The 25,483-nt window shown below is 41.3% G+C and overlaps 1 protein-coding gene across 3 annotated transcripts; it reads right to left on the reverse strand.

Moving 5' to 3' along the window:
- Positions 1–1,609: 1,609 nt before the first annotated feature.
- Positions 1,610–14,477, reverse strand: CCDC28A (coiled-coil domain containing 28A). 3 transcript variants are annotated; one of them, XM_063309310.1, is made up of 6 exons: positions 14,331–14,477; positions 12,059–12,236; positions 8,395–8,558; positions 5,115–5,269; positions 3,674–3,696; positions 1,610–2,052 (listed from the first exon to the last, which is right to left on the reverse strand). In XM_063309310.1, the coding sequence occupies exons 2-6, from the start codon at positions 12,214–12,216 to the stop codon at positions 1,998–2,000; spliced, it is 555 nt and encodes a 184-aa protein (XP_063165380.1). In that variant the 5' UTR covers positions 12,217–12,236; positions 14,331–14,477; the 3' UTR covers positions 1,610–1,997. The 3 variants fall into 3 exon arrangements, with proteins under 3 accessions (XP_063165380.1, XP_063165396.1, XP_063165388.1); XM_063309326.1 differs by lacking the exon at positions 14,331–14,477 and adding an exon at positions 14,026–14,298; XM_063309318.1 differs by lacking the exon at positions 14,331–14,477 and adding an exon at positions 14,009–14,298.
- Between the last annotated feature and the right edge of the window lie 11,006 nt (positions 14,478–25,483).

A 25,483-nucleotide genomic window follows, 5' to 3' on the forward strand; every position in this document is an offset into this window, starting at 1 on the left:
TGACTGCTTCAGGTAGACCAGGCACCAAGGTTTCTCAACCAGGATTCTATGGACCCCTAGGATTCCACAAGAGGTCACTAGGGGTTCCCTGGGAGATCATGATTTATTTTAAAAAATTATTTCAAATTCGGGCAACTTCACATTAAAGGGGTAAGTTTCATTCTTTAGTTTAAGAACACTGTTAATGCATATATACAGGAAACAAATATAGTAATTTTGTAACTTCTGGCCTATATTTGAGCCTGAACATGCAGGGGTTCCCCGAGGCCTGAAAAATATTTCAAGGGTTCCTCCAGGGTCAAAACGTTGAGAAAGGCTGAGTTAGACTAAGGATCGGTCAATGTGTTCCTTGGCCTACCTGGACATCTGCTTCCTTTGCTGGTTGTCCAAATCATGCTTTAAGATGCAGAACACTTCTCATGAAGCCACCATAACATGAATAGGTTTCACATCTGTAGTGGCAATTTCCGTGAGGATCAAGTATTGGTGTAGAAATCCATATTATTACTAATTTTAACATCAGATACCAATACAAAGTAGGAAGCAATTCAAACAATCTTTCAGAAAACTGAAATAACTTACCACTGAAGTAACACCTCTGAAACAATTTAGACTTGCCATTACCTATTCTGGTGAGAATTACTATGGTCCCCATTTAACTGGAAGACACCAGATCACTAAAGCTCAGCAGAGAAAGGATGTTATTACTGTGAGAATCAAGCTACAATGCTACTCAATCATCACTATAATGATCTGCATACGAAACTACTCACTTTCACACAGTAAGTATCTGGCATCTGGTTTTAATTTCCTCTTCATAAATCAGCTAAAAATAATAAAACCATACAGATATAGAAGGCTAATTACCTGTAAGTGGAAAATTTGAACAGCATACCTTCACACTTTTATTACTTCAAATAAATATATACATGCAACAATATGGAATCCTTGCTCTCTGAGCTTGGTTGTTTGCTTGCAGACAAATGTCTGAGAATGTTCTCTCACCAAGATGATTAAATGGTTGAGATCAGTTTACAATGGCAAACTCATTATTCCTAATAACAAGGGTTCCCAGGTGATGTATGAAATGTAGAGCTGTAATGAAAATGTAGTGCAATTCCTCCCTTGCTCTGAGGGCTGGGTTATTTGCAGGACTGCCTATCTTCAGTTATTTCTGCTCATCCAACTCAGCTGCCCAAGGTAGACATGCTCCAAGTCCCCTCAGGCAGAGTCATCTAATGGGACCTAGAGACCATGCCTTCTCTGTTGCAGCCTCTGCCCTTGGGAATGAACTTCTCTACACCCCTGAGGTGTGAGTGCTCCTGACCCTACTTTTCTTTTGTAAAGCTGTGAAGAGCTGGCTTCTCCCCTGTGCCTTGGGCCAAAAAGGTAATTGAGCCTACTTGGTTATAAGAGGGAGTGTTTGTTATTTTCAGTCTTAGCTATGTGTGTACTGGTGTAGTTTATTATCCTGGTTTTATATTTGTAGGGTTTTTACTGATGTATGCTGCCCAGAGTAATAAATTATGAATTGGGCAGCCTTATAAATACAATAAATAAATAAGTAAAACACGCTCAATGGTAGCATAAATTCTATAGAAAACAGTAGTCTTTAGAATTATTTTATTGCTAAAATAAATTAAACATTCATTTAACGGCATCACTGATCATGTGCTGATTGTCTACACTGTGAAAAAGGCAGCAGGCACACCATACTTCATTATCAACTTAATCAATACTGAATTTTTTCTATTATAAAAATGCACTTTCAAGTTTTCCCACATTTCACAGAGGATAAGGCAACAATACAAAGCATAGTAGCGAGACATGGCACCCTAAGCTTCAAGCCTGACAAGGCTGCAACAACTCACATCTGCTAAGAGGAGTGTGTGGACATAGTAATTATTTTTAACATGTTGCTACAGAAGCAAGGAACAGTCCGCTGGAAATTAAATACGAGAACTTGGATCCCCAAAACAAACAAGAAAATGGCATGTTTAGCTTGTGCTGGTATTTGGAAGATCTTGAACATCTGCTAAGTGAAGTTTCTGTCTGAAGCAAGGAGTCAAGGAATAGTGTTTAATAGGTTTGAGCTAAAGGTAAAACCCCTTCTCAGATTACATGTGCTTCAGGAGAAGCAAGTTTTGAGATAATGGCTGGAGAAGTTTTAAGAGGCTCCAGTATACACAGAACCTTGTCTTTCATTTTATCCTCAAAAAGGACTCTGAATGGCAGGTGAGCATGAGAAAAATGGACAAATTATATGTCACATAAGGCATGCAACTTGGCATTGTGGCACTACTTTACTAAAGTTTAAATCACAGCTGCAGATAGAAGTAGAGTGAAGGATGTTTAAAAAAAATAATAAAATGGCTTCTTTTTCTGCTATAATCTCAGCATAAATTCTCCTCTGAATACTTCCATTCCCCAGTTGATTTATTTATTTCACTTCTATCTGCCTTTTCTCTTGGAGCTCAAGGTGGCAGGCATGGAAGCCTTCCCACCTTTTGATGCTCACAAAAACAACCCAAAGAGGTAGCTTTAGCTGAGAGCATCGGTGGCCCAAAGTCACCCAGGGAGTTTCCATGGCGGAAGGTGGACCTGAGCCCAAGGCTCCCTGGATTTAGTTCAATATCTTAACCACTACACTGAGTTGCTACAAGGCTATGTCATAGGGGGTTTGAGGGGGAAAAGGGGGAAGGGTCATTCTTCCAGCTTAGTTTAGAGCGAAAGATTAAACCCTCTTTATGCACATTATAGACCCAGTTCTTACTCTCACTTAAAAGTTTTTAAAAATCATACAAAATCAGAATTATGTTTCTTAATTCAATTTCACAGTGGAGTATGTGGACTGGGTCTCAACAGGCTTGGTCCAATATTCTGACTTATCCTTCCACTATTATTATCTTTACTAGAAATAACCAGGCTGAGGAAGGGTTAGCATTAATAAAAATGGCATGAAGCAAGCAGGACTAGAATCTTTTTTTTTAAATCTACAAGTAGCAGACACAGAGAGAGACCCCACCCCAAATTATAGTTTATTAAAGCCACGGGGTAAAAAGTATTACTGGGCAAAAAAATACCACCTCCCACTGTTGTTCAATTCCATATTGAGAGGGGTTCTGTGGGGAACACGTGAGTCAACACACAGCCCAAACATGCAGTAAATCACACTGTTTCTTACCCAACAAACTCTTAAGTTATTTCACATTTGATACAACCAATTTCCATTCAAAGCCACCAAGGGAATATTGCTCTGGATATGAATGTTATCCAAGCTGTCCTGAGGCAAGTAAGCGTGTTATTAACTAGTTGATAAGGGAATGAGAGTAAGTGCCTTGAAATTGACACAATGCAGGTGAAAAACTGAACAGCGGGTAAAGCAACCAGGTGGAGTTGGAGGTGTACAAAGACAGGGAAGTGAAAAGAAATGGAGAGAGAGGAAAGGAAAGAAAGTGAGTGTTATAAGAGCATGCTATTTAAAAAAAATTGTAGATCAATGAAGAAACATTAAAAATTTCTGGGTTACAGGCTAAAAAAGATAAAATGCATTAAACTGTTAGACTGAGGAGTTGTTGTATCACCTGCACTGAATTTTACCCTTTGTATAAAATGAGCTATTACATTTGGACAACTGTTTGGTCAAGACTGGACATTTCACAAAAAAGGATACATAGAAGAATTCAGTTCTTCCAGCTGTGGTAGAAAGAAATATAAAAAGTTTTACTTAATATATTAATTGTTTGGATAATTTATCAATTTATTTTTATAATTTATTTATAAAAGAGACTGAGATCCACTGGAAACTCCAACTGGAAGAAGAAATGGAAGTCGATTTCCTCCCATTCCCTCTATATTCCCCACAGCAATGTCCCACACTGTTCTGCAGTGTTTCCAAACCCTCCAGAACAGCTTTTCGTGAATGAGGGAAAAATAACTGAATTTGCCTTCTCTGCATGAGAGGACTTCTACCTTGGTGAACAACAGGCGACAACCAATTTAATAATTTTTTGCTATTTAAACATTTGTGACATAGCATTAAACTAAGCTTACAATCTACATTAGATCCAACCTTTATCCATTACAGTGTAAATGTAATGATACTATGAAGACAGAATGCAAAACAAGTATCTGAAGCCTGTCAAAACCTCTTTCGTTGCTTCCAGAGATTGTAGCACTGAAATTTATGAACTTTTAATGAATTTACAGGATTTTAGGGAAGGGTTAGGAGACAAAAGAAGGAATGATAACTTCCTTTTTAAAAATTTTATTCTTCTGTTTAAGAAAAGAAAAGGCTGCAGTGTTTTTTCTTTATCAATAGAGGGTGGTATAATATTAGAAAAACGTATCATTCTCAGTGCATCCTCACTTTAAACTAAAAGGTTACAGTTTAAACAGTGTAATTTTGTTACTACCTAAACCCTACAAAAATAATAAAGCCATATATTAAAAAAAAAATAAAAAACAGACCTGAATCCAGGGGAATTTTTGCACCTCTGTTATAGAGTAGGAGTGTGCAAAATATTTCATTTTGAACAATTCTGAGCATGAAACTTCACAAAAGTACCAGGCTGAGTGCAAGGCAGGATGTTTTGAGCATTCTGGGACTGACAGTTTTAGCTAGCTAGCTAGCTATCAAATTTCGCCACCACCCATCTCCCCCCAAAAGAGGGACTCTGGGCAGCTTACAGTAAAGCTAAAAGATTTAAAATGCAATAAAACCATAAATAATACATAAAATATAAATACAACATATAAGATAAAATCCAGATGGCAATGAAAGTTCTAATTCAATTTGTCTATATATGAGGACTACTTTAGGGCACCAGCCATCCCCAAGAATGAGTACTCCCCTTCCTGCTCCAAGCGAGATGGCAGAGCCAGGTCTTCAACTTTTTCTGGAAGGTCAGGAGAGAGGGGGCTTACCTCCATTTTATTTATTTGATATTTATCTATTTATTATATTGATTTCTATGGCCACCCATCTCAACAAGTGACTCTTCAAGTTTTGCTCTTGAAATGGGCTACTCTCCAAAATTTTGTGCTCAAAACTGTTTGAAACAAACCCTGTGCAAAGCTCTATTGTAAACTGCCTGTTCCCTGTTTATACTTACATCTGTCAACAATCTATCCAGGTTAGAGTCACTGGCTAATTTTCTTTTATCTTCAGGGAGCTCTTCCAACTCTCCATAAAGCTCCAAATTCAACCGGGCCAACTTCTCTTGCATTCCTCTTACATGTTCCATTTGCTCAATGGAACATTCATTTCCTGAAGTAAACACAAGTATAAAGATGCATTAAGCCAAAGATTTGATAATGATTAAAAGTATCAACTTTCCATCATGCTAACAGACAGGTCAGAACTTCTGCAGGAGGCTTAAGAAAATGATCAAAGTGCAACAGCACAGCAGTGCTTTACTCTTCAGAAATGAAGGGCAACATTACCTCATGAACCAGCTTCCAAAGAGTACTTCACGTGAAACAGCATAGAAGCAAAGCTCCCCTTTGAAGATCTGATAACCCCATAATTTAGCTCCTCTTCATAGTAATTCTCACTGAACTTGTCCTTCCATAAATCTTGCAAATGGTTTTCTGGTTTCTTTAAGTCATCTCAAGCTAAAGATGTAGCATCTCTGGCAATTTTGAAGCTACAGAACCTTTTAAAAGTGGTTTTGTGAGGTGATGAACAAATATGATTTATTGGATTTACCTCACCACAATCAAGAAGACTCTTGGCAGTTTACTCCTTCCATCAATGTAATTATCATAAACCACCCACAATAAAAAAGAGAAAAAATAAATTACAAATAGTCAACCGACCCTAAGATAAGTTTATAACTGACCACACCAACTCAAATCTCAAAAGTTCTCTGAAAAGCTCCACTTTTAATAGCTTACAGAAAACCAAAAGCATGGGGGCTGACATAATTTCCAAGGAAAGGCTCTTCCACAGTGCAGGCACACCAAAAGACAAGAAACCTGTGAGCCTCTAACCCCGTGACTTTGCAGACATGAGGGGCCACCAGCAGGTTCTACTGGGATGTATGGACCAAGACTAATTAAGAGAAGGCAGTCCTTACAGTACCTTCCTGCTAAGCCATGTAAGACTTTAAAAGTTAAAACCAGTACTTTGAATTGCACTCAGAAACCAACAGGAGCCACTGCAGGGTCCAGAGCACAGGTGCTATGTGTTCATGTCAGCATGTAACAGCTAGCCCCTGGGCTGCCACACTGTGGACCAAAAGAATCCCCCAGGTGGTCTTCAGAGGCAGTCCCATGTGGACCATACTGCAGTAGCACAGACCACTGGTGGTGAAGACATACAATATTCATTCTTATATCACCCTTAGCGATATAAGTTCACTTTGCTATTTTCAGAAATACAATGCTATATGCATAACTTTGCTCATATATCAAATTTGGTATGCTTATTAAATGGAAAAGTATTCTTTAGTACACAGTAATTTTATTTCCTGGTGCTTCTTCTATCTTTTGAGGCTTAGTTAAGGGCAGAGCCACCAGCCTTTAAACAAAAAGTCCACAACAGCAACTCCACAAGCAAATCAAGCACTGAATATCCTCCCTCCCTCCTGGCAGTGCCACCTAGGAACAGTGCATCTCCCTGTTGCCTTTGAGAGTTGTACCGCATTGCTTGTCCTCTACATACAGGAATTGTAATATTCAGATGCCTTAGATAAAAGCCTTCTTATTACAAGTCAACAGAAAGTAAAGGTAAAGGTAAAGGTTTCCCTTGACGTAAAGTCCAGTCGTGTCCGACTCTAGGGGGCAGTGCTCATCTCCGTTTCTAAGCCTTAGAGCCAGTGTTGTCCATAGGACATTTCTGGGTCATGTGGCCAGCATGACGACTCGGAACGCCGTTACCTTCCCGCCGAAGCGGTACCTATTGATCTACTCACATTTGCATGTTTTCGAACTGCTAGGTGAGCAGGAGCTGGGACGAGCAACGGGAGCTCACCCCGCCGCGCGGTTTCGAACCGCCGACCTTCCGATCGGCAGCTCAGCGGTTTAACCCGCAGCGCCACCGCGTCCCCTAACAGAAAGTAGGGCTCTGCAATAATTTGAACAAAGGCAAAAAAAGAGATGCTTTGGACAGTGCAGGAATGCTTCTAGAATACCTCTCTGCAACTCTTTAAAGCAGGGGTATCTTTTTCCACACCTCTCTCCAGTTTCAGCATCATTCCAGGAAAACACATTTGGTTTCACAAATTGCAAGAGGGTCTACAAGCATGCCTTCACACGCTGCTGAGCCACCACAGAAAACATTTGGGAGAAATAAATCAACAGCTTCTTGCCATATCACATTCATTATTCTAAAGAAAACATTTCACTGGAATTGTTTTATTCCTTCCAACTTGTTTCAGGTTTCCCAATCTTTCTGGAAAAAAAAAGACAGAAAATAATGTACAGGTTCAAATATACAGCTGGTCTCTGATGGGCAAGTGTCATTCCATTCTTCCCATACGTGGATATGTAGCAAGTAACATGTGTGTCCCATTGGGAGAAAAAGTAATTTAAGTATTTATTACACCCACCTACATAGCTAGTGTGAATGTAGGCCTGTGAATGGAGTATGCCAAAAAATATATATGATATGTACCCTACCTTCCAGTCTTAACAGGTGGAAAGATAGTTTCTCAGAAACTGGCAGAAAAGCCACAGTGACCATGAACAATTTACACTGGATGCCAAGTTGGGTTTTTAAAATCTTTTTCTACTCCTCTCCTCCTTTACAATGCACAGACTGCATTCCAAAGGAGGAGTTCAGATTGCCAATGATATTTTGTAACTCTTTTTTTACTGTGGCACTTCTAGCAATGTAATGACGTACTCTTTCCCAGACTGCTTTTCTGGTACCCAAGTCCTCTGAGAAGCAAAGTGGAAACTGAAAAGGGTCATAATACATTATAATGGGGGAATCAGGTCAGATTCTGAATAACAACATTAAAATAGCAAACAGGATGCCGAATAAGGTTAATTATTATTGTGCTGTGTTATCAGTAGTACATATACTAAAAATGGAATACAAAGCATGGTGGCCAGGCTCAGAATTGTTGAGAAACTTTATTGTCTATTTTAGTGTTAATTTTAATCTTATGGGCTTGTTTTTTCCTTTTTTAGTTACCTTGCGTACTCAGCGCAGTAGGAAGGCGTTACATAAATCCATTAAGTAGTACCATAATACCAACAGTACCCTGATCTAAGCAACTTGTTCTACCTTGAAAAAAAGAGGTTAATGAAACATTTCCCAATCTGTATGACTTCTGTTACAGAACTGGCCATCAGTTACGCTTTCAATGTCCTACTCTTTCAACAGTGGTCACGTGCATATTCCAACACGTATTTCTCTAAGGGGAGCAGTCACAATGAAAATACCAAATGCTTGCAGTTTTCCAGAATGGAAGTCATTCAGGAGACTCAGAAGTCCTTTCTCCATTTCTTGAACATCTGAGACATCTGTGAGAAATGAATGCTGGATAGGAGGCGGCTGAGCTCCTTTGCTTTCCACTCCTGGTGTTTTGGCTTTCTCTTTCACACCTCTGGAAAAAAGACAGAACAGTTGTCACTTAGTGCCTTCAAGCTTGTTGCCAATTTGAATGTCCCACCTCAACAAATGCGTGGAAGGAAGAACTGTACTTAACCACCCTCCCCACAAAAATAGGTAATAATAACTCATTATAAGAAGAACTGGGGTTATGATTTGTAGGATTAGTTTCTGAAACTACTATCGTATTTATCCTGTTTCTCCAGATTTTGCTTTCCCTTATCAAGAGGGCTAATGAAAACTGCTCACATAACTTACAAAGGCTTTCAGTCTCTGGGAGGAGCCTCCTGTTCTTGTCTAATTGGTATGGATTAGTGGAGTGATCAGTTAAATCAATTGCTCCACTAAGTGATGGAGTGTGTTACTTATCCTACTGCGGTGTCTCAATTGGACAAATGGTGATAGCATTTAGTTTTTATCCGACTTTCCAAAAAAGGGATTCTGCATATGTACACCTTCACTAATACATGATCCATATTAACTAAAATATGCCAATTCCACACTTTGTCCTGAAAAGCTAAGGAAACCAATCTGGTATCTTTGAGTTCCAACCAACTGCTCTTACTTGTACTCTACTATTCTTGCACCAAGTATTTAATGAAGTAGCCTCCTAGCTGAAGAGGAAGATGGCTATTATGGCCGAAGCATTAGCCTTTTGAAGAAATCCAGACAATATTTGCCAGAGCATGCAAGCCTTGTTGCAACATCCAGGTCCCTCAGTCTTTGGCCTTCTTGTATTATACAGGAATGTTTGAAGAAGGATTCAGCCTTCAGTGAGAAGGCTGATTTCCTGTAATAGCTTTTGGCTCCATGCTTGAGCTTATCTCTTGAGAAAATAATTTAGGAAGAGATATAATGTACAGGTGCCACCTGTCTAGACCAGCAAGAACCTATTATCTGATCCTGAAAGAGTAGCAGAATCATTAGGTGTCTCATGAAGAACTTGCTTTTTCACTTTCTTAAATTTTGGATAAACTAAATTATACAATATTTAAGTAGAATCTGTTATTTTGATTATTGTTTTGCAATTGCATTCTATCTATTGATCAGGAAATTCCAGGCATGCCTGTGTATTTGCTATCAAAGCCTTGGATGTATCCCTGGATATATGCTATCAAAGCCACCAGGACCTTCAAAGGAAAAGAGAGGGCTTTGCATTGAATATCACTATCCCTGAAAGAGAAATACAAGAACATTCAAGGATTGAACCTGACTGGAATCCACATGTACACCTTTAATATATCTTTGGCAATCAGGAACTCATCTTTGGCAATGGCTTCTCTGATTGCCTTTTATGTTTTTATTCAGAAATACTTTTATTTGCAGGACATTTTTCAACCACTTCAAATCCAGAAGGCAACACATTTTTCCATTCTTCTTGGGTGTCAAAAAAAAAAAAGATTAAAACTTATGGGAAATGTTCTGTGGCTTGGATACTCAGCAGAACTTGCATTACTGCCTTCATTCTGCAATGTTCATTAGACCTTGAAATGGCAATGCATTTGTTCTAGAACAATCAGAGACATTTCCGGGCATAACCAAAGGATGCGGACTCTCTTATCTGGACATACCATGTTTCATTCTCTGGCCAAAACATTCCCTGCCAAATCTAAACAAGAAACAGTCACCAGAGCAGCTGAGATATTTCTTAGACCATATCTGAAGTGCTCTGTAGTTAGTTTGGCTTCACCCAGTTCTCTGACCAGAGGTAAGCAGCTCTGAGAAACATGAAGTCAGGGACAGAAATGTCAAAAACAGCAGAAGAGACAATAAAATGTTTGTGGCATGCTGCTTCTATTCGTTGCCTCAAAGATTTTTGGAATTCTCTCCTCCATCTGCTGAAATGACTGCCATAGTAGCATTTTTTTAAAACAGTGTTGTGTTGATTAGGTTTTGTGAGAGACTAAGAGCAAAGTTTACTTGAACACAGCTAGAGCTTTGCCTCTTGATCAGGGGTTCCAGGATTTTTTTAAAGTATTTTAACTAACAGGTTTCATAGCCTGAAAAGCTTTGAAAATCCCTGTTCTAGGGCATCCGTCCTAGGAACCTCTAACAATGCCCACATGTTGTCTGATATGTTTATTTTATTTATTTTTTCTTTGAAAGGATTGTTCCACTCTGCTTTTTATGCTTTTTGAAAAACGTCTGGAAAATTGTAGCATCTAGGGCTTAGAAAAGCCCTGAGGAAAAGCCTCCTTAATTGCTTTAAATTGCAGGGATCTGGAGTCCCTGGTGCTCTCCGAGCTTGGTTGTTCGCTTCCAGATATTTCATCACATCTGATTTTCTCCTTGGTAGTTCCTTGATTAAGGTATTGATTAGGAGAAAACCACACCCCCACCAAAACTGGAAGAGCAAGCTGTTATAAATAAACAGGGAGCAAACCTCACACTTACTCACACTGATGTTACCTAGTTGGGTAATGAAATATCTGCAAGCAAACAACCAAGCTCAGAGAGCACCAAGGACTCCACAGTTCAACCCTGAGCTACAGATATTCTCTTCTATTGGAACTACAGGGATGGCAAGAAATGTCCACTATTACTAATACTGGAGAGCCAATTACAAGGCATACCAAGTAACATCTTCCTTAAGGATGGGGGTACATGTGGTACATTTATTTTTGTTTTATGTGGGGGGAGAGGCTGGAAAGGTTTGATATAATATTTTTTACCTTAAAACCCTGAAAAACCTCAAAAATTGTGCTCCTTGCCCTACCCACTTGAGTTGCCATGCAGAGCTCTGTGAAGCTCTTGAGTTGATGAAAATTGTGAGCCACTGCCCCAGACCAAAGTATTGGCAGGAAGAAAGAAGTAATCTCTTCTTCTGTTTTTATGCTGGTCTTTACAGAGTCCACTGAAAGGCTTCAAAAAGAGCAGTCCCTCTCCTCAGAACATCTCCAGTTGTTAGGCCTTGCTTTTTCAACAAAGAGGGTTTAAGCTTCCAAAGAATCTGGACTGGTCTCTGTGATCAAGGGAGAAGGTAGTTCTATTTCCTATCATGCACCATTTTCATGACTAGTAAAGATCACATTCCATTTTATAAATACAAATATCCCGTTCAATATTTATACATAATACTTGTAGTTAAAGAAATTTATATGTGTTTAATCAATCTATCATAATATAATCAAAAGTAGTTTGGAACCAAATACTGCCTCCAATGATTAAACTCATAAATGGAGTTTGGGTGCAGGATTATGATGTCAGAAGGGAGTACCTTCAGGGGCCAGCATCCTTCAACTTGAGTTTGTCTGACCCATAACCTTCCCAAAATGAAAGGGGTGGAAAAGCTCTGGGAAAACATCATACCAATAAGATCCTGGGGGAAGTGGGGAGAACTTCAAAAGAGAGGCCTCAAGAGATGGCTTAGCCTGGCAAGCTAGATGGTTTGTGGGCCAGGTATTCTTCATCCCTTATTCTCCCTGCCAGAAAATTGTACAGTCCTCAAATTTGGCCAGCTTTGATTCCAGTAGCACACTACATATAAAAACTTACCTTTTAAACTTTGGTCTTTGTAAAGGAACCTGGGATGCAGAATTGGAAAATGCTGTACTTTTGCTAGAAGGCACAGTGTTTTTCTTATTGTTAAGAACCTGACTGACGTGAGTTGTGGATGACTTGGGACTCCTCCTTTTGTTCTTCTTTTCCTCCATTTCCACAGATTATTATTAATCTTTTTATTATGGATGAAGAGAAAGTAGAAAATACCATTTATACACACGTTTATCATATCATGGTTTCAATGGAAAAATAATTTTTGTATGTATTTTAAATTTCATAAACCAGCTTAATGATATACCAGGAACCAGAATATAAATCCCCCAAATAAGTTATCACCTCAATACAGCATATTTGAAAGCTAGTTTGATCAGCAAAAGAAATATTATTAACCAAATCCTACGTCTATATATTCAAAAGCCAACAATTTAGAGAATATTTTTTTCCAAATGAAAATAATAAAAGTGAAGCTCCAGACTTCCAAATGGCTGTACTTTTGGGACAGAAAAGACTTTTATTGACTATGTCCTTCAACTCCTTGAAAAGCAGGACATAAATTGGATAAATAAAAATATATTTAAATAGTTCATCAACTATTGTTTCAACTAGAGTAAAATATGTTGTATCACATTTGACTTTTTCAAATGTCTATGACCACAGAAAAATGAATTACTGAAGATCTTGGGAATTAATTGGTGGACAGATTTCATAACAACCTATAATTTCTGCAATATCTGCCTGGGAACAGGTCCCACTGAACTCACTGGTATAAGTTCTAGATGAATTTAATAGGATCTGGTACACATTTCTACAGCAGTATTGAAGTGTTGTAAAATCTATGGCTAACAACAGTCCTCAGAATGTCATCTGCAAAAGTGGGTCTAATGTATGTCATAATAAATATATTATTCACAGAAAATGTATTAAAATGTATGATAATATCCATTAGAACTGTGGGGATTACTAAAAGGTCTGTAAGTGATAATGAAATGAAAATGCCAGCCAGTATGATCAACCTTGCTTGAAAATTGATATGAGTATAAAGAAAATTCTTTGTATTCAGGAGAGAGTAGATAGCTGTTCCCCCCTCATTCAGCCTCACTGATCTATTTCTATGAGACTCCTATGTCTTCAACAGAAGCTTCGCATGGCTACCAAATTGCTATATATGCATACTCATCACAAGGCTGCTGAAGAAGCTTCTGTGCATTCCTGAACATCTCAAGCACTGTAGTACAATTCCATTCAAAATTGCAGGAGTGTCTGCAGTATATGGTCAAAGTCAAGCTGGTGGCCACACATAGTTATACAACCCCCAAACGCTGTTTATTTTTAATAATGTGTATTTTATGTATTTATTTTATTGTAAACCACCTAGAGTGAGATGGGCAACTATATAAATTGGATGAATACATAAATAAATAAATGGAGTTTTGACCACACCATCATGGCTGCCATTTTGATTTTTTTGACCATACCCTGTGGACATCCCTGCAAAATAGTAATATTTTAAGGAGGGAAAAATATAGTCCCACAATTTTAAACCTAAAACTTAATCTCTTCTCCCTCAGCTCTTGCTTGTCTTGTTGCTCTGGAAATGAGAGCCACCTAGTTCCAAGTGGCAAAACCATTTTTGAGGATTCCTTGCTTGGATGGTCCTTCGGCAGATAAGCTTCAGCCAGCCCACTTGGGCCTGGCTTTGATTCTAGCCCTCCAGCGGTCTTTGCTACTGTTTCTGATGCAACAAATAACATCCCTCATTTAATCCAGATGAAACAGCTGAAACAAACAGAGGCGAAGAAGACTGAAGCTTCTACAAAAAAGATGCCTGTAAAAAAGCCGGACTTGATCTCATGACTTTTCTCCCATTTAGTGTTCGGTTAGGTCCACAAACCCTTAAAAGGAGGCCGTATTTCATCTTAATAATGACTACCTGTTACTCTATACCTCGGATCAGTTCTGACCTGAATCGATGTCCGAGAGCCAAATAAGTCCCGTGTTTTGTTTATGCGCCTCCCACAGTCACGCAAGAAGCGTTAACGTTTTGCAAACGCGTGACCCCAGACCATTTTCCGAGTTAACCGAGCTTTCTGGGTTGGCAGAAAACGGTTAGGCAGTTTGTGCTCCAGGGTGTCGTGCAAGCGCTGCTAAGATCAGGGGGCGGCGAGCAAGGGGTCCGCAAACCTGCCTGCGGTGGCACGGAATTGCCCGGTGTCTCCCAAGTCAGCCCAGCCCGACCGGCCCCCGTGACCTGCCGGCACTGGCTTACCTTCCCCAATAGGCGACCCCCAAAATTCGGCCCCTCCTTTCGTTCTGGGCGGCAGAACGAAACTTCCGGGCCCAATCCAAACAAGGACCCACGTGCTCTAGCAGACGACGCCAGGCGAAAGAACCCGGAAGAGGTTGGTCACGTGACTCGGTATGCTCCTATCGTGAGCGCCCTTTCCCTGTGCCTGAGACCCGTGACCCTCCGCTCACTTGCTCTCTCTGTGCTCGAGACGGGGTCGAATGTCTCCGGAGGTGCGTGCGGTTCGCGTTCGCCTGTTGGGCGCCGATCAGCTTGTATTTGCTGCTTTTACGCGGGGACAAAGGCTCGTCTGGAGCCTAAAGCACTAGAGTGGTCACGACCTTATTCCTTTAGTAGGATGCGTTACTGCACAGCTCCAGCATCTTCAGCTACAATAGGTGCTGCCGATGGAAATGTTAATGTAGCATAAGAGGTGGGAGCCAGGTTGGGGAACAACATTGCAGTGAACTTGATTGCACAAGGGAGGAGTAGAGATTGCCTCTGTTCCTACTGGGGGAACGAATGCATTGATCTCATGGTGCAGTCCCAAACTTACTTACTTACCTTTTTTAATATCTATATCTATCTATCTATCTATATATTATATATATAATGTATATAATATTATATATAAAATATTATATGTGTGTGTGTGTGTGTGTGTGTGTGTATAAATATATGCCACCTTTATAAATAGCTCAAGGCAGTGAACATACTGAATACTCCTTCCTCCTCCTATTTTCCCCACAGCAGCAACCCTGTGAGGTGAGTTGGGCTGAGAGAGAGTGACTGGCCCAAAGTCACCCAGCTGGCTTTCATGCCTAAGGCTGGACTAGAACTCACAGACTCCTGGTTTCTAGCCCAGCACCATGACCACTAGACCAAACTGGCTCTCATTATCCCTCTTACTCCTCTTCCCTCTGCCCCACCCCGCATCTTTTTTTTTTTGAGACTGATTAACCTTGATGGCAGAACTATCAAAAGTGTTTCTGCAGTGATGCAGTGGATGAGGTACTCATATACAAGGATTTTTTTTTCCTGTATGTTTTTAACAATTGTAAATTGCCCAGAGTTGCTGGGAGTCTGACCGCATATATATTTAATAAAAATAAATTGTTGTTGCTAAACCAGTCACTATTTTTTAAAAAAGGTCGGTCAGACAAATAAGGACAGATGTGGCTATTAGTATAGACCCATCTATACTGTCAAGACAGAATTACTGATTGCTGAATTTGGAAATATATTGTCTATTTTGTATTTATTCTGTTACAGAGCGAAAGGATTTGTATTGGCCAGTGTGTAATTTTTACTGTAATTGTAGTTTTCTGGGAAAATCAACAGAGTTCTGAACAGAGTTCTGGTATTTAGAATAGTGGCAGATCAGGGTGCAAGCAGCTATTTCAGTATAGTTACAGACTCCCAACCTTTTTTTTTTTTTTTATGCTGCAGTCATCCTATTCTAAACTGGGCATTCTTATTCATTGCTGCTTCTTGCATGCAGTAGTCTCCTTAAATGTTTAGTCCAGTGATAAAGGGTAGGTAGAGAGAGTGCAAATGAAACTATTGTAAAATGCATTGTTGTTGTTTATTCGTTTAGTCGCTTCCGACTCTTCGTGACTTCATGGACCAGCCCACGCCAGAATTCCTGTCGGTCGTCAACACCCCCAGCTCCCCCAGGGACGAGTCCGTCACCTCTAGAATATCATCCATCCACCTTGCCCTTGGTCGGCCCCTCTTCCTTTTGGCCTCCTCTCTCCCTAGCATCAGCATCTTCTCCGGGGTGTTCTGTCTTCTCATTATGTGGCCAAAGTATTTCAGTTTTGCCTTTAATATCATTCCCTCAAGTGAGCAGTCTGGCTTTATTTCCTGGTTTGATCTTCTTGCAGTCCAAGACACTCTCAGAATTTTCCTCCAACACCACAGTTCAAAAGCATCGATCTTCCTTCTCTCAGCCTCCCTTATGGTCCAGCTCTCGCAGCCATATGTTACTACGGGGAACACCATTGCTTTAACTATGCGGACCTTTGTTGTCAGTGTGATGTCTCTGCTCTTAACTATTTGATCAAGATTTGTCATTGCTCTTCTCCCAAGGATTAAGCGTCTTCTGATTTCCTGACTGCAGTCAGCATCTGCAGTAATCTTCGCACCCAAAAATACAAAGTCTTTCACTGCTTCTACATTTTCTCCCTCTATTTGCCAGTTATCAATCAAGCTGGTTGCCATAATCTTGGTTTTTTTGAGGTTTAGCTGCAAGCCAGCTTTTGCACTTTCTTCTTTCACCTTCATCATAAGGCTCCTCAGTTCCTCTTCGCTTTCAGCCATCAAAGTGGTATCATCTGCATATCTGAGATTGTTAATGTTTCTTCCAGCGATTTTAACTCCAGCCTTGGATTCCTCAAGCCCAGCATGTTGCATGATGTGTTCTGTGTACAAGTTGAATAGGTAGGGTGAGAGAATACAGCCCTGCTGTACTCCTTTCCCAATCTTAAACCAGTCCGTTGTTCCGTGGTCTGTTCTTACTGTTGCTACTTGGTCGTTCTACAGATTCTTCAGGAGGCATACAAGATGACTTGGTATCCCCATACAGCTAAGAACTTGCCACAATTTGTCATGGTCCACACAGTCAAAGGCTTTAGAATAGTCAATAAGACAGAAATAGATGTTTTTCTGAAACTCCCTGGCTTTTTCCATTATCCAGCGGATATTGGCAATTTGGTCCCTAGTTCCTCTGCCTTTTCTAAACCCAGCTTGTACATCTGGCAATTCTCGCTCCATGAATTGCTGAAGTCTACCTTGCAGGATCTTGAGCATTACCTTACTGGCATGTGAAATGAGTGCCACTGTTCGATAGTTTGAACATTCTTTAGTGTTTCCCTTTTTTGGTATGGGGATATAAGTTGATATTTTCTAGTCTGATGGCCATTCCTGTGTTTTCCAAATTTGCTGGCATATAGCATGCATTACCTTGACAGCATCATCTTGCAAGATTTTGAACAGTTCAGCTGGGATGCCGTCATCTCCTGCTGCCTTGTTATTAGCAATGCTTCTTAAGGCCCATTCAACCTCACTCTTCAGGATGTCTGGCTCTAGCTCACTGACCACACCGTCAAAGCTGTCCCCTTCCTATACAGGTTCTCTGTATATTCTTGCCACCTTTTCTTGATCTCTTCTTCTTCTGTTAGGTCCTTGCCATCTTTGTTTTTGATCATACCCATTTTGGCCTGGAATTTACCTCCGATGTTTCTAATTTTCTGGAAGAGGTCTCTTGTCCTTCCTATTCTATTGTCTTCTTCCACTTCCGCGCATTGCTTGTTTAAAAATAATTCCTGATCTCTTCTGGCTAACCTCTGGAAGTTTGCATTTAATTGGGCATATCTCCCCCTATCACTGTTGCCTTTTGCTTTCCTTCTTTCTTGGGCTACTTCTAGTGTCTCAGCAAACAGCCATTTTGCCTTCTTGGTTTTCTCTTTCTTTGGGATGTATTTTGTTGCTGCCTCCTGAACAATGTTGCGAACCTCTGTCCATAGTTCTTCTGGGACCCTATCTACTAAGTCCAGTCCCTTAAATCTATTCTTCACCTCCGCTGCATATTCTTTAGGAATATTAGTGAGCTCATATCTAGCTGATCTGCGGGTCTTCCCTAATCTCTTTAGTCTGATCCTAAATTGTGCAATAAGAAGTTCGTGATCGGAACTACAGTCAGCTCCAGGTCTTGTTTTTACCGACTGTATAGATGTCCGCCACCTTTGGCTGCAAAGGATGTAGTCAATCTGATTTCGGTGTTGTCCATCTGGGGAAGTCCATGTATAAAGTCGTCTCTTAGGTTGTTGGAAGAGAGTATTTGTTATGCAGAATGAGTTGTCTTGGCAAAATTCTATCAGCCTATGTCCTGCTTCGTTTTGTTCACCCAGGCCATGCTTACCTGTAATTCGAGGTGTCATTTGACTGCCCACCTTAGCATTCCAGTCTCCTGTGATGAAAATAACATCTCTTTTAGGCGTGTTGTCCAGTAGGTGCTGCAGATCCTCACAGAACTGCTCTACTTCAGCTTCTTCAGCATCTGTGGTTGGGGCGTATATTTGGATCACTGTGATGTTAGATGGCTTGCCCTGAATTCGAATTGGGATCATTCTATCGTTTTTTTGGATTGTATCCAAGCACTACTTTAGCCACTTGACTATTAATTATGAAGGCTACTCCATTTCTTCTGTGGTCCTCTTGTCCACAGTAGTAGATCTGGTGGTCATTTGATGTGAAGTGGCCCATTCCAGTCCATTTCAGTTCACTGACGCGCAAAATGTCTATCTTTAATCTTGACATCTCACCAATAACCACATCCAATTTGCCCTGGCTCATAGATCTTACATTCCAGGTTCCAATGGTGTGTTGATCCTTAGAACATTGGATTTGCTGTTCACCACCAGCACCATCGGGCGCTAACTGTCCTTTTGGCTTTGAGCTAGCTGCGTCATCACGTCTGGGGCTAGTTGAACTCATCCTCTGTTCCTCCCCAGTAGCATTTTGACCATCTTCCGGCCTGGGAGTTTCATCTTCCGATGGTATACCGACATATCTCTGGTTGTACTGATCCATTGAGTTTTCACGGCAAGAATACTGGGGTGGGTTGCCATTACCTTCCCCAGGGATCGCATTTAGTCTGACCTCTCTGTCACGACCTTCCCGTCTTCGGTGGCCCTTCACGGTTTAGCTCATGGCATCATTGAGGTGCTCAAGCTCCAGCACCACGACAAGGTAACGATCCTTTGCTGAAGGTAAAATGCATTAGCTATACAGAATTTCAAGATGGGAAATTCTACAATAATCAATACTATATACAGTACATCCCACAAAGGTGGCACAAATGCAGCTTTGAACTGAAGTAAATACAGCAAAGATAATTCTTCAGCTGTAAACATTGTTTCTGTGAGCAAACATTTATTTAAATTGCTTTAAGTTGAATACGTAAAAGTTCAACTTTTCCCAAGGATTCAACTTTGCAGGAGTACCTATTAAAACTTTAAACTAAAACTAAAAGTTGTATTCTTCAATACAGCTACTGCTTCCTGGTGGTGAGTCACTGGAGAGTAGTGTTTTTTTTTCCAAACAACTGTGCTGCTGTGAATTGCTGCTGGAATGAAGCAGTATTTGTTGTATCAAAGATGAGGTAAATAGACTTTTTAAATCAGTTTTGACTTTTTATTGAAAGGTTTCACTTCTCTAATACACAGCATGAGCAATGAGAATAGTGACACCGACATCTTCCAAGTGGATTGCCCCTTTCAAGGGCCCTCAGTAGTGCAAAGCTACATACATACATGCATGACCAAATTAAGCCTGTTAAAGTACCTTCCACAGTTTTCATCTTAGCAAAGATGGCACTACGCACAAGGACCTTATTCCTTCCCTTGGTGATCCACCACAGGAAGCACACATTGTGTCTAGGGGTGGCACAACATGATCCCTGCTCTTGCAAATGTGCAGAAACAGATTGAAATGACACACATGCACAGATACATGCAGCACATTTTCTTCCGCAATACTGTAGGCAGCTTTACCTCTCTACACATGTAATTGCATTATGTCTCCTGTTGACCAAGAAGCCTGGAAAACAGCTCCCTAAGCCATTGATGTAGTTATGTGCTATCTCTGAGGGCAATTAGTGGTGTAGAGATACCTCCACTGATCACCATAGAATTTCCACAGACATTGCATTTGACCACTGTAACTGGCTTCAACAGAACAGCCAGTGTGATCAATAGTCCCCTGTAGGAGCATTAAGTATGTACTGTTTCTGTTGACATACTGCTCCCTCTTCCTGTAAAGTGTAGAAGGATATGGGGCAGCCATCCCAAGCACTAAAACAGTGCAAAAATCTCGTTTCACCAAACCATGCATGATCTGCCAGAGATGTAAAGTAAACTCTGTGCAGACTGCTTGACATCCACACTCAACTGCACATGTTCTATAGCCAGGTAGCCAGACACACCTCAACAACTATGGTTCCCACTGTAGTCCTTTCCAGGTGGGATTGGTGCACAACCTCATGGCAGGTGACCAGTCTCCACACTGTTATGGTCTCCTCCTCCACTGGAGCTTGTTAAGTTGCTGTTGCTACAGTGGGCCTTGGGAAATGTCACATTGATGTCTGCATAACAGGAGGAGGGAGTCATCAAGCTACAGTGGTGGTTGGGTGCAATCATCTTAATGGTTGAAGGGGCATTTACACAGCAACACCTCATACTGTCACACCAACATCTGCACAACCCCTTCTTCCCATTTTTATTCAAAGTGTGTAAAGGGGAAGATAACCCCTGGTGCCATGTTTTGCTTGCATGGTTTTTCATCTCCTGTGATGGGAGAGGGGCTGTGGTTGCCCATTCCATGCATCTACTCATAGTCTGACATAATTATATATGTATATATGTATAGAGATCTGCATGGACAATTGCAAACCACTGGGTATATGAATACTTGGAAAAAAACATATATAAGTCTCAGATACTCATGCACTGCCAAGGAACAGCTGCTGAGGGGATTTCTCCTACTTGTGGAGGGAAAACCCTGTAGAGAACCATGGGCAGCCAGAAGGGCAGTGATTGAGAGTAGTATAAGGGAAAGCTAAAAAAGTATTCTTGTTTGTTTCCTTCACTGCAGTCTTTGTGGCCGCTACTCCCCCCACTTTCATCTTAGACTGTATTTTACTAATGCAGTGGTTACTGTTGTATTCTTGGTGTGCTGCCAAGTGCTGCTTTGAATCGGTGTCCTTGTGTTTGTGGTACTGCCACATTTGCAGAGACAGAACTGAGACATGAACAGAAGAAAAACACTGGAAATGAGTTTGCTACGTGATAGACTCTTTTCCTGTTACTCAATGAAGGGAGCAAATTTATCAAGGGTTCTAGCGCTCTCACTCCCCCAACCCACTGGAGAGCAGCATGCTATGTTCCAAGGCCCCTCAAGGAATTCAGACTAATTCCCTCACACAGCCTTCTGTCCAATCTTGTCTTTGTTTTTGAGCAAGATAGACCAAAGGCTGAAGAAGTCACCCTAGAGTAGGATGCAGGGAGTGGGGGCATACAGTTCCAGGCTCTTAGGTTACTGACCTGTATGATAAAACATGAATGCAGATAGCCTGCATTCCTACAGCAAAAAATGCTATAAAGCCGGTGTATGAAGTACATGAGATGGGACACTGTAACATGGCAGACTGAAAGCAAAGACCCCTGAAATGGCATAGCCATGTGGTTGGTCACTGCCAGGGCCAATGGAGAGGGCAAGAACCGGAGATAGGGAATGTACTGTTAAAAAAAAAATTATAGAATTGTAGTTGACTGAAAACTGAATATTGGTCAGCAGTGTGATGTGGCTTCAAAAAAGAAAAATGCAATTTTAGGCTTCCTCCACAGAAAGCTAATACTACGGTGACCTGTGATGTTACACCATTATCCTCCCAAAGCAGTTTGGCGATAGCTTCTTGTCTGCCCCAAATGAGGGGAGCATGAAGATGTCCCTCCCCTGTGCCCCTCTGGATGGTAATCTGTCTCTGTCCCTTTGGGCATGAACACATCAGAGCAACCCAATCCCTCTTTAAAAAGTGGATGAAGTGTTAGACATAGATCATGAATGCCTTGGGTATGAAAAACTGGCCTGGCAACCTTTATTGGTGTAGGGCAGGTAAAACAGCGAATGAACGCAAGGAAGGGAAAGGCAATGCCTGCAATGTGGGGGCAGGGAATCACTTTCCCATCAGGGGGTTGGGCTGACCGATGATGATGATGATGACGATGATGATGATGATGCCTCTAAGTCAGTGTTAACTCCTGGCAACTGCCTGGACAAATCCCTGCAGTTTTCTTGGCAAGATTTCAGAAGTGGTTTCCCATTGCCTGCTTCCTAGGGCTGAGAGAGAGTGATTGGCCCAAGGTCCCGCAGCTGACTCTGTGCCTACAAGGGGACTACAACTCACAGTATCCTAGTTTCCAGCCTGTTGCCTTAATCACTACACCGAACCTGCTCTCTAGGGCTGAACAATATCCAAGGCTTTATGATGCACAGCACCCTGATTTTCTTCAGGGATTGTGGAATTTGGGTTGGGATCACTGAAAAGATCAGGCAAATTGCTACCTGTTCCCAAAGGCAGCAAGGATTGGCTGTCCTTGTTGTGACACCCCATAACTAGGACTAGCTTCACCAAGGCATATGGCTACAAAATGTATTTCTCAACAATTACCAATAAAGTAGTGATGACTAAATGCCAGGAGGATGTGAGAACAGTGTGTTCATTTTTTCCACTTAATTTGCTATGGATATACTTTTTCATTAATTTCCCAGTGAATTGGTTTACTTTTACAGTCACTTTAAATCAGCTATCTGTATCTCTCCCTTTGGTTTTAAATCTGCTGCCTGTAGTTGTGGATAGGAGTCTGAAGAATTTGGTGGTATAATTTATACATGGAGGAGGAACACAGCACCAGACTTCAGGAGGATAACAGACATTGCCATTTTTTTCTTTCTTTCTTTGTTTACTATACTGGTATGCTGTCCATTCCCAGAGTCTCAAGGAGGCTAATAATTATTTAAACCCTTGAAACCCCAAATAGATATAAAAACAAAATCCATATAAATTAGGCTGACCATATTTCCTTGAGACGAAAACGGGACATTGGGATGGCAAAACAGGGCAGGGCTGGGTGATGGGCTGGACCAGCAGGCAGGAACTTCTCCGGTTTTCTCAGGCTGGGAATCTTCAGATTCCTTCGTCTGCGAGAGGCAAGGCTGGGCTGGGGAGTCTAGTGAATGGTTGTCCCCGACAAGCTGTTCCTCCTCTGGCTGTGCTTTTACATTCTTTTCTTCCTGCCATTTCAAGGCAGGAGCCAATTGGCTCACCCTTTGATCACTGCCTATCAGCTGATCCTGTTTTTTTCTTTTTACGTTTCCTGCCTGGTTGAGCTCTGCGGCTTTTTCCCCACCGTTTCTGCTGAGCTCCCCCTCCTTCCACCCAAAGTCAGACTGCATTCTGACAGGTTCACAGGAACTTTCAAATTTTTAAGTAAGGTTTTTAAGAAAACGGTACAAAATGGACATTTATATTAAAACGACAGGATGGTCTGGAAATGTTAAAAAAATGGGACTGTCCCGTTCAAAACAGGACGTATGGTCAGCCTAATATAAATACACCAAAGGTGCTGCAGATCCTGCTTCCATTGTATAAAGCACCCTTATCCTATGCCACTTCAGCAAAGGATCGTTACCTTGTCGTGGTGCTGGAGCTTGAGCACCTCAATGATGCCATGAGCTAAACCGTGAAGGGCCACCCAAGACGGGAAGGTCATGACAGAGAGGTCAGACTAAATGCGATCCCTGGGGAAGGTAATGGCAACCCACCTCAGTATTCTTGCCGTGAAAACTAAATGGATCAGTACAACCAGAGATATGTCGGTATACCATCGGAAGATGAGACCCCCAGGTCGGAAGATGGTCAAAATGCTACTGGGGAGGAACAGAGGATGAGCTCAACTAGCCCCAGACGTGATGACGCAGCTAGCGCAAAGCCGAAAGGACGGCTAGCGGCCGACGGTGCTGGTGGTGAACAGCGAATCCGATGTTCTAAGGATCAACACACCATCGGAACCTGGAATGTAAGATCTATGAGCCAGGGCAAATTGGATGTGGTTATTGGTGAGATGTCAAGATTAAAGATAGACATTCTGGGCGTCAGTGAACTGAAATGGACTGGAATGGGCCACTTCACATCAAATGACCACCAGATCTACTACTGCGGACAAGAGGACCACAGAAGAAATGGAGTAGCCTTCATAATTAATAGTCAAGTGGCTAAAGCAGTGCTTGGATACAACCCAAAAAATGATAGAATGATCTCAATTCGAATTCAGGGCAAGCCATCTAACATCACAGTGATCCAAATATACGCCCCAACCACAAATGCTGAAGAAGCTGAAGTAGAGTAGTTCTATGAGGATCTGCAGCACCTACTGGACAACACGCCTAAAAGAGATGTTATTTTCATCACAGGAGACTGGAATGCTAAGGTGGGCAGTCAAATGACACCTGGAATTACAGGTAAGTATGGCCTGGGAGAACAAAACGAAGCAGGACACAGGCTGATAGAATTTTGCCAAGACAATTCACTCTGCATAACAAACACTCTCTTCCAACAACCTAAGAGACGGCTTTATACATGGACTTCACCAGATGGACAACACCGAAATCAGATTGATTACATCCTTTGCAGCCAAAGGTGGCGGACATCTGTACAGTCGGTAAAAACAAGGCCTGGAGCTGACTGTAGTTCAGATCACGAACTTCTTCTTGCACAATTTAGGATCAGACTAAAGAGATTAGGGAAGACCCACAGATCAGCTAGATATGAGCTCACTAATATTCCTAAGGAATATGCAGTGGCGGTGAAGAATAGATTTAAGGGACTGGACTTAGTAGATAGGGTCCCGGAAGAACTCTGGACAGAAGTTGGCAGCGTTGTTCAGGAGGCGGCAACAAAATACATCCCAAAGAAAGAGAAAACCAAGAAGGCAAAATGGCTGTCTGCTGAGACACTAGAAGTAGCCCAAGAAAGAAGGAAAGCAAAAGGCAACAGTGATAGGGGGAGATATGCCCAATTAAATGCAAAATTCCAGAGGTTAGCCAGAAGAGATAAGGAATTATTTTTAAACAAGCAATGCGCGGAAGTGGAAGAAGACAATAGAATAGGAAGGACAAGAGACCTCTTCCAGAAAATTAGAAACATTGGAGGTAAATTCCAGGCAAAAATGGGTATGATCAAAAACAAAGATGGCAAGGACCTAACAGAAGAAGAAGAGATCAAGAAAAGGTGGCAAGAATATACAGAAAACCTGTATAGGAAGGATAACAATATCGGGGATAGCTTTGACAGTGTGGTCGGTGAGCTAGAGCCAGACATCCTGAAGAGTGAGGTTGAGTGGGCCTTAAGAAGCATTGCTAATAACAAGGCAACAGGAGATGACGGCATCCCAGCTGAACTGTTCAAAATCTTGCAAGATGATGCTGTCAAGGTAATGCATGCTATATGCCAGCAAATTTGGAAAACACAAGAATGGCCATCAGACTGGAAAAAATCAACTTATATCCCCATACCA

Source organism: Candoia aspera, chromosome 1 (assembly GCF_035149785.1).
Source record: "Candoia aspera isolate rCanAsp1 chromosome 1, rCanAsp1.hap2, whole genome shotgun sequence".
NCBI lineage: Eukaryota > Metazoa > Chordata > Lepidosauria > Squamata > Boidae > Candoia > Candoia aspera.

Coding starts and splice junctions, on each gene's coding strand:
- CCDC28A (XM_063309310.1), bottom strand. CDS start 12,216: ATGGAGGAAAAGAAGAACAAAAGGAGGAGTCCCAAGTCATCCACAACT. Junction 8,559..12,058: donor CAAAGACCAAAGTTTAAAAG/GTAAGTTTTTAT, acceptor TCTTTTTTCCAG/AGGTGTGAAAGAGAAAGCCA. Junction 2,053..3,673: donor GAAGAACTGAATTCTTCTAT/GTATCCTTTTTT, acceptor TCCTTGCTTCAG/ACAGAAACTTCACTTAGCAG.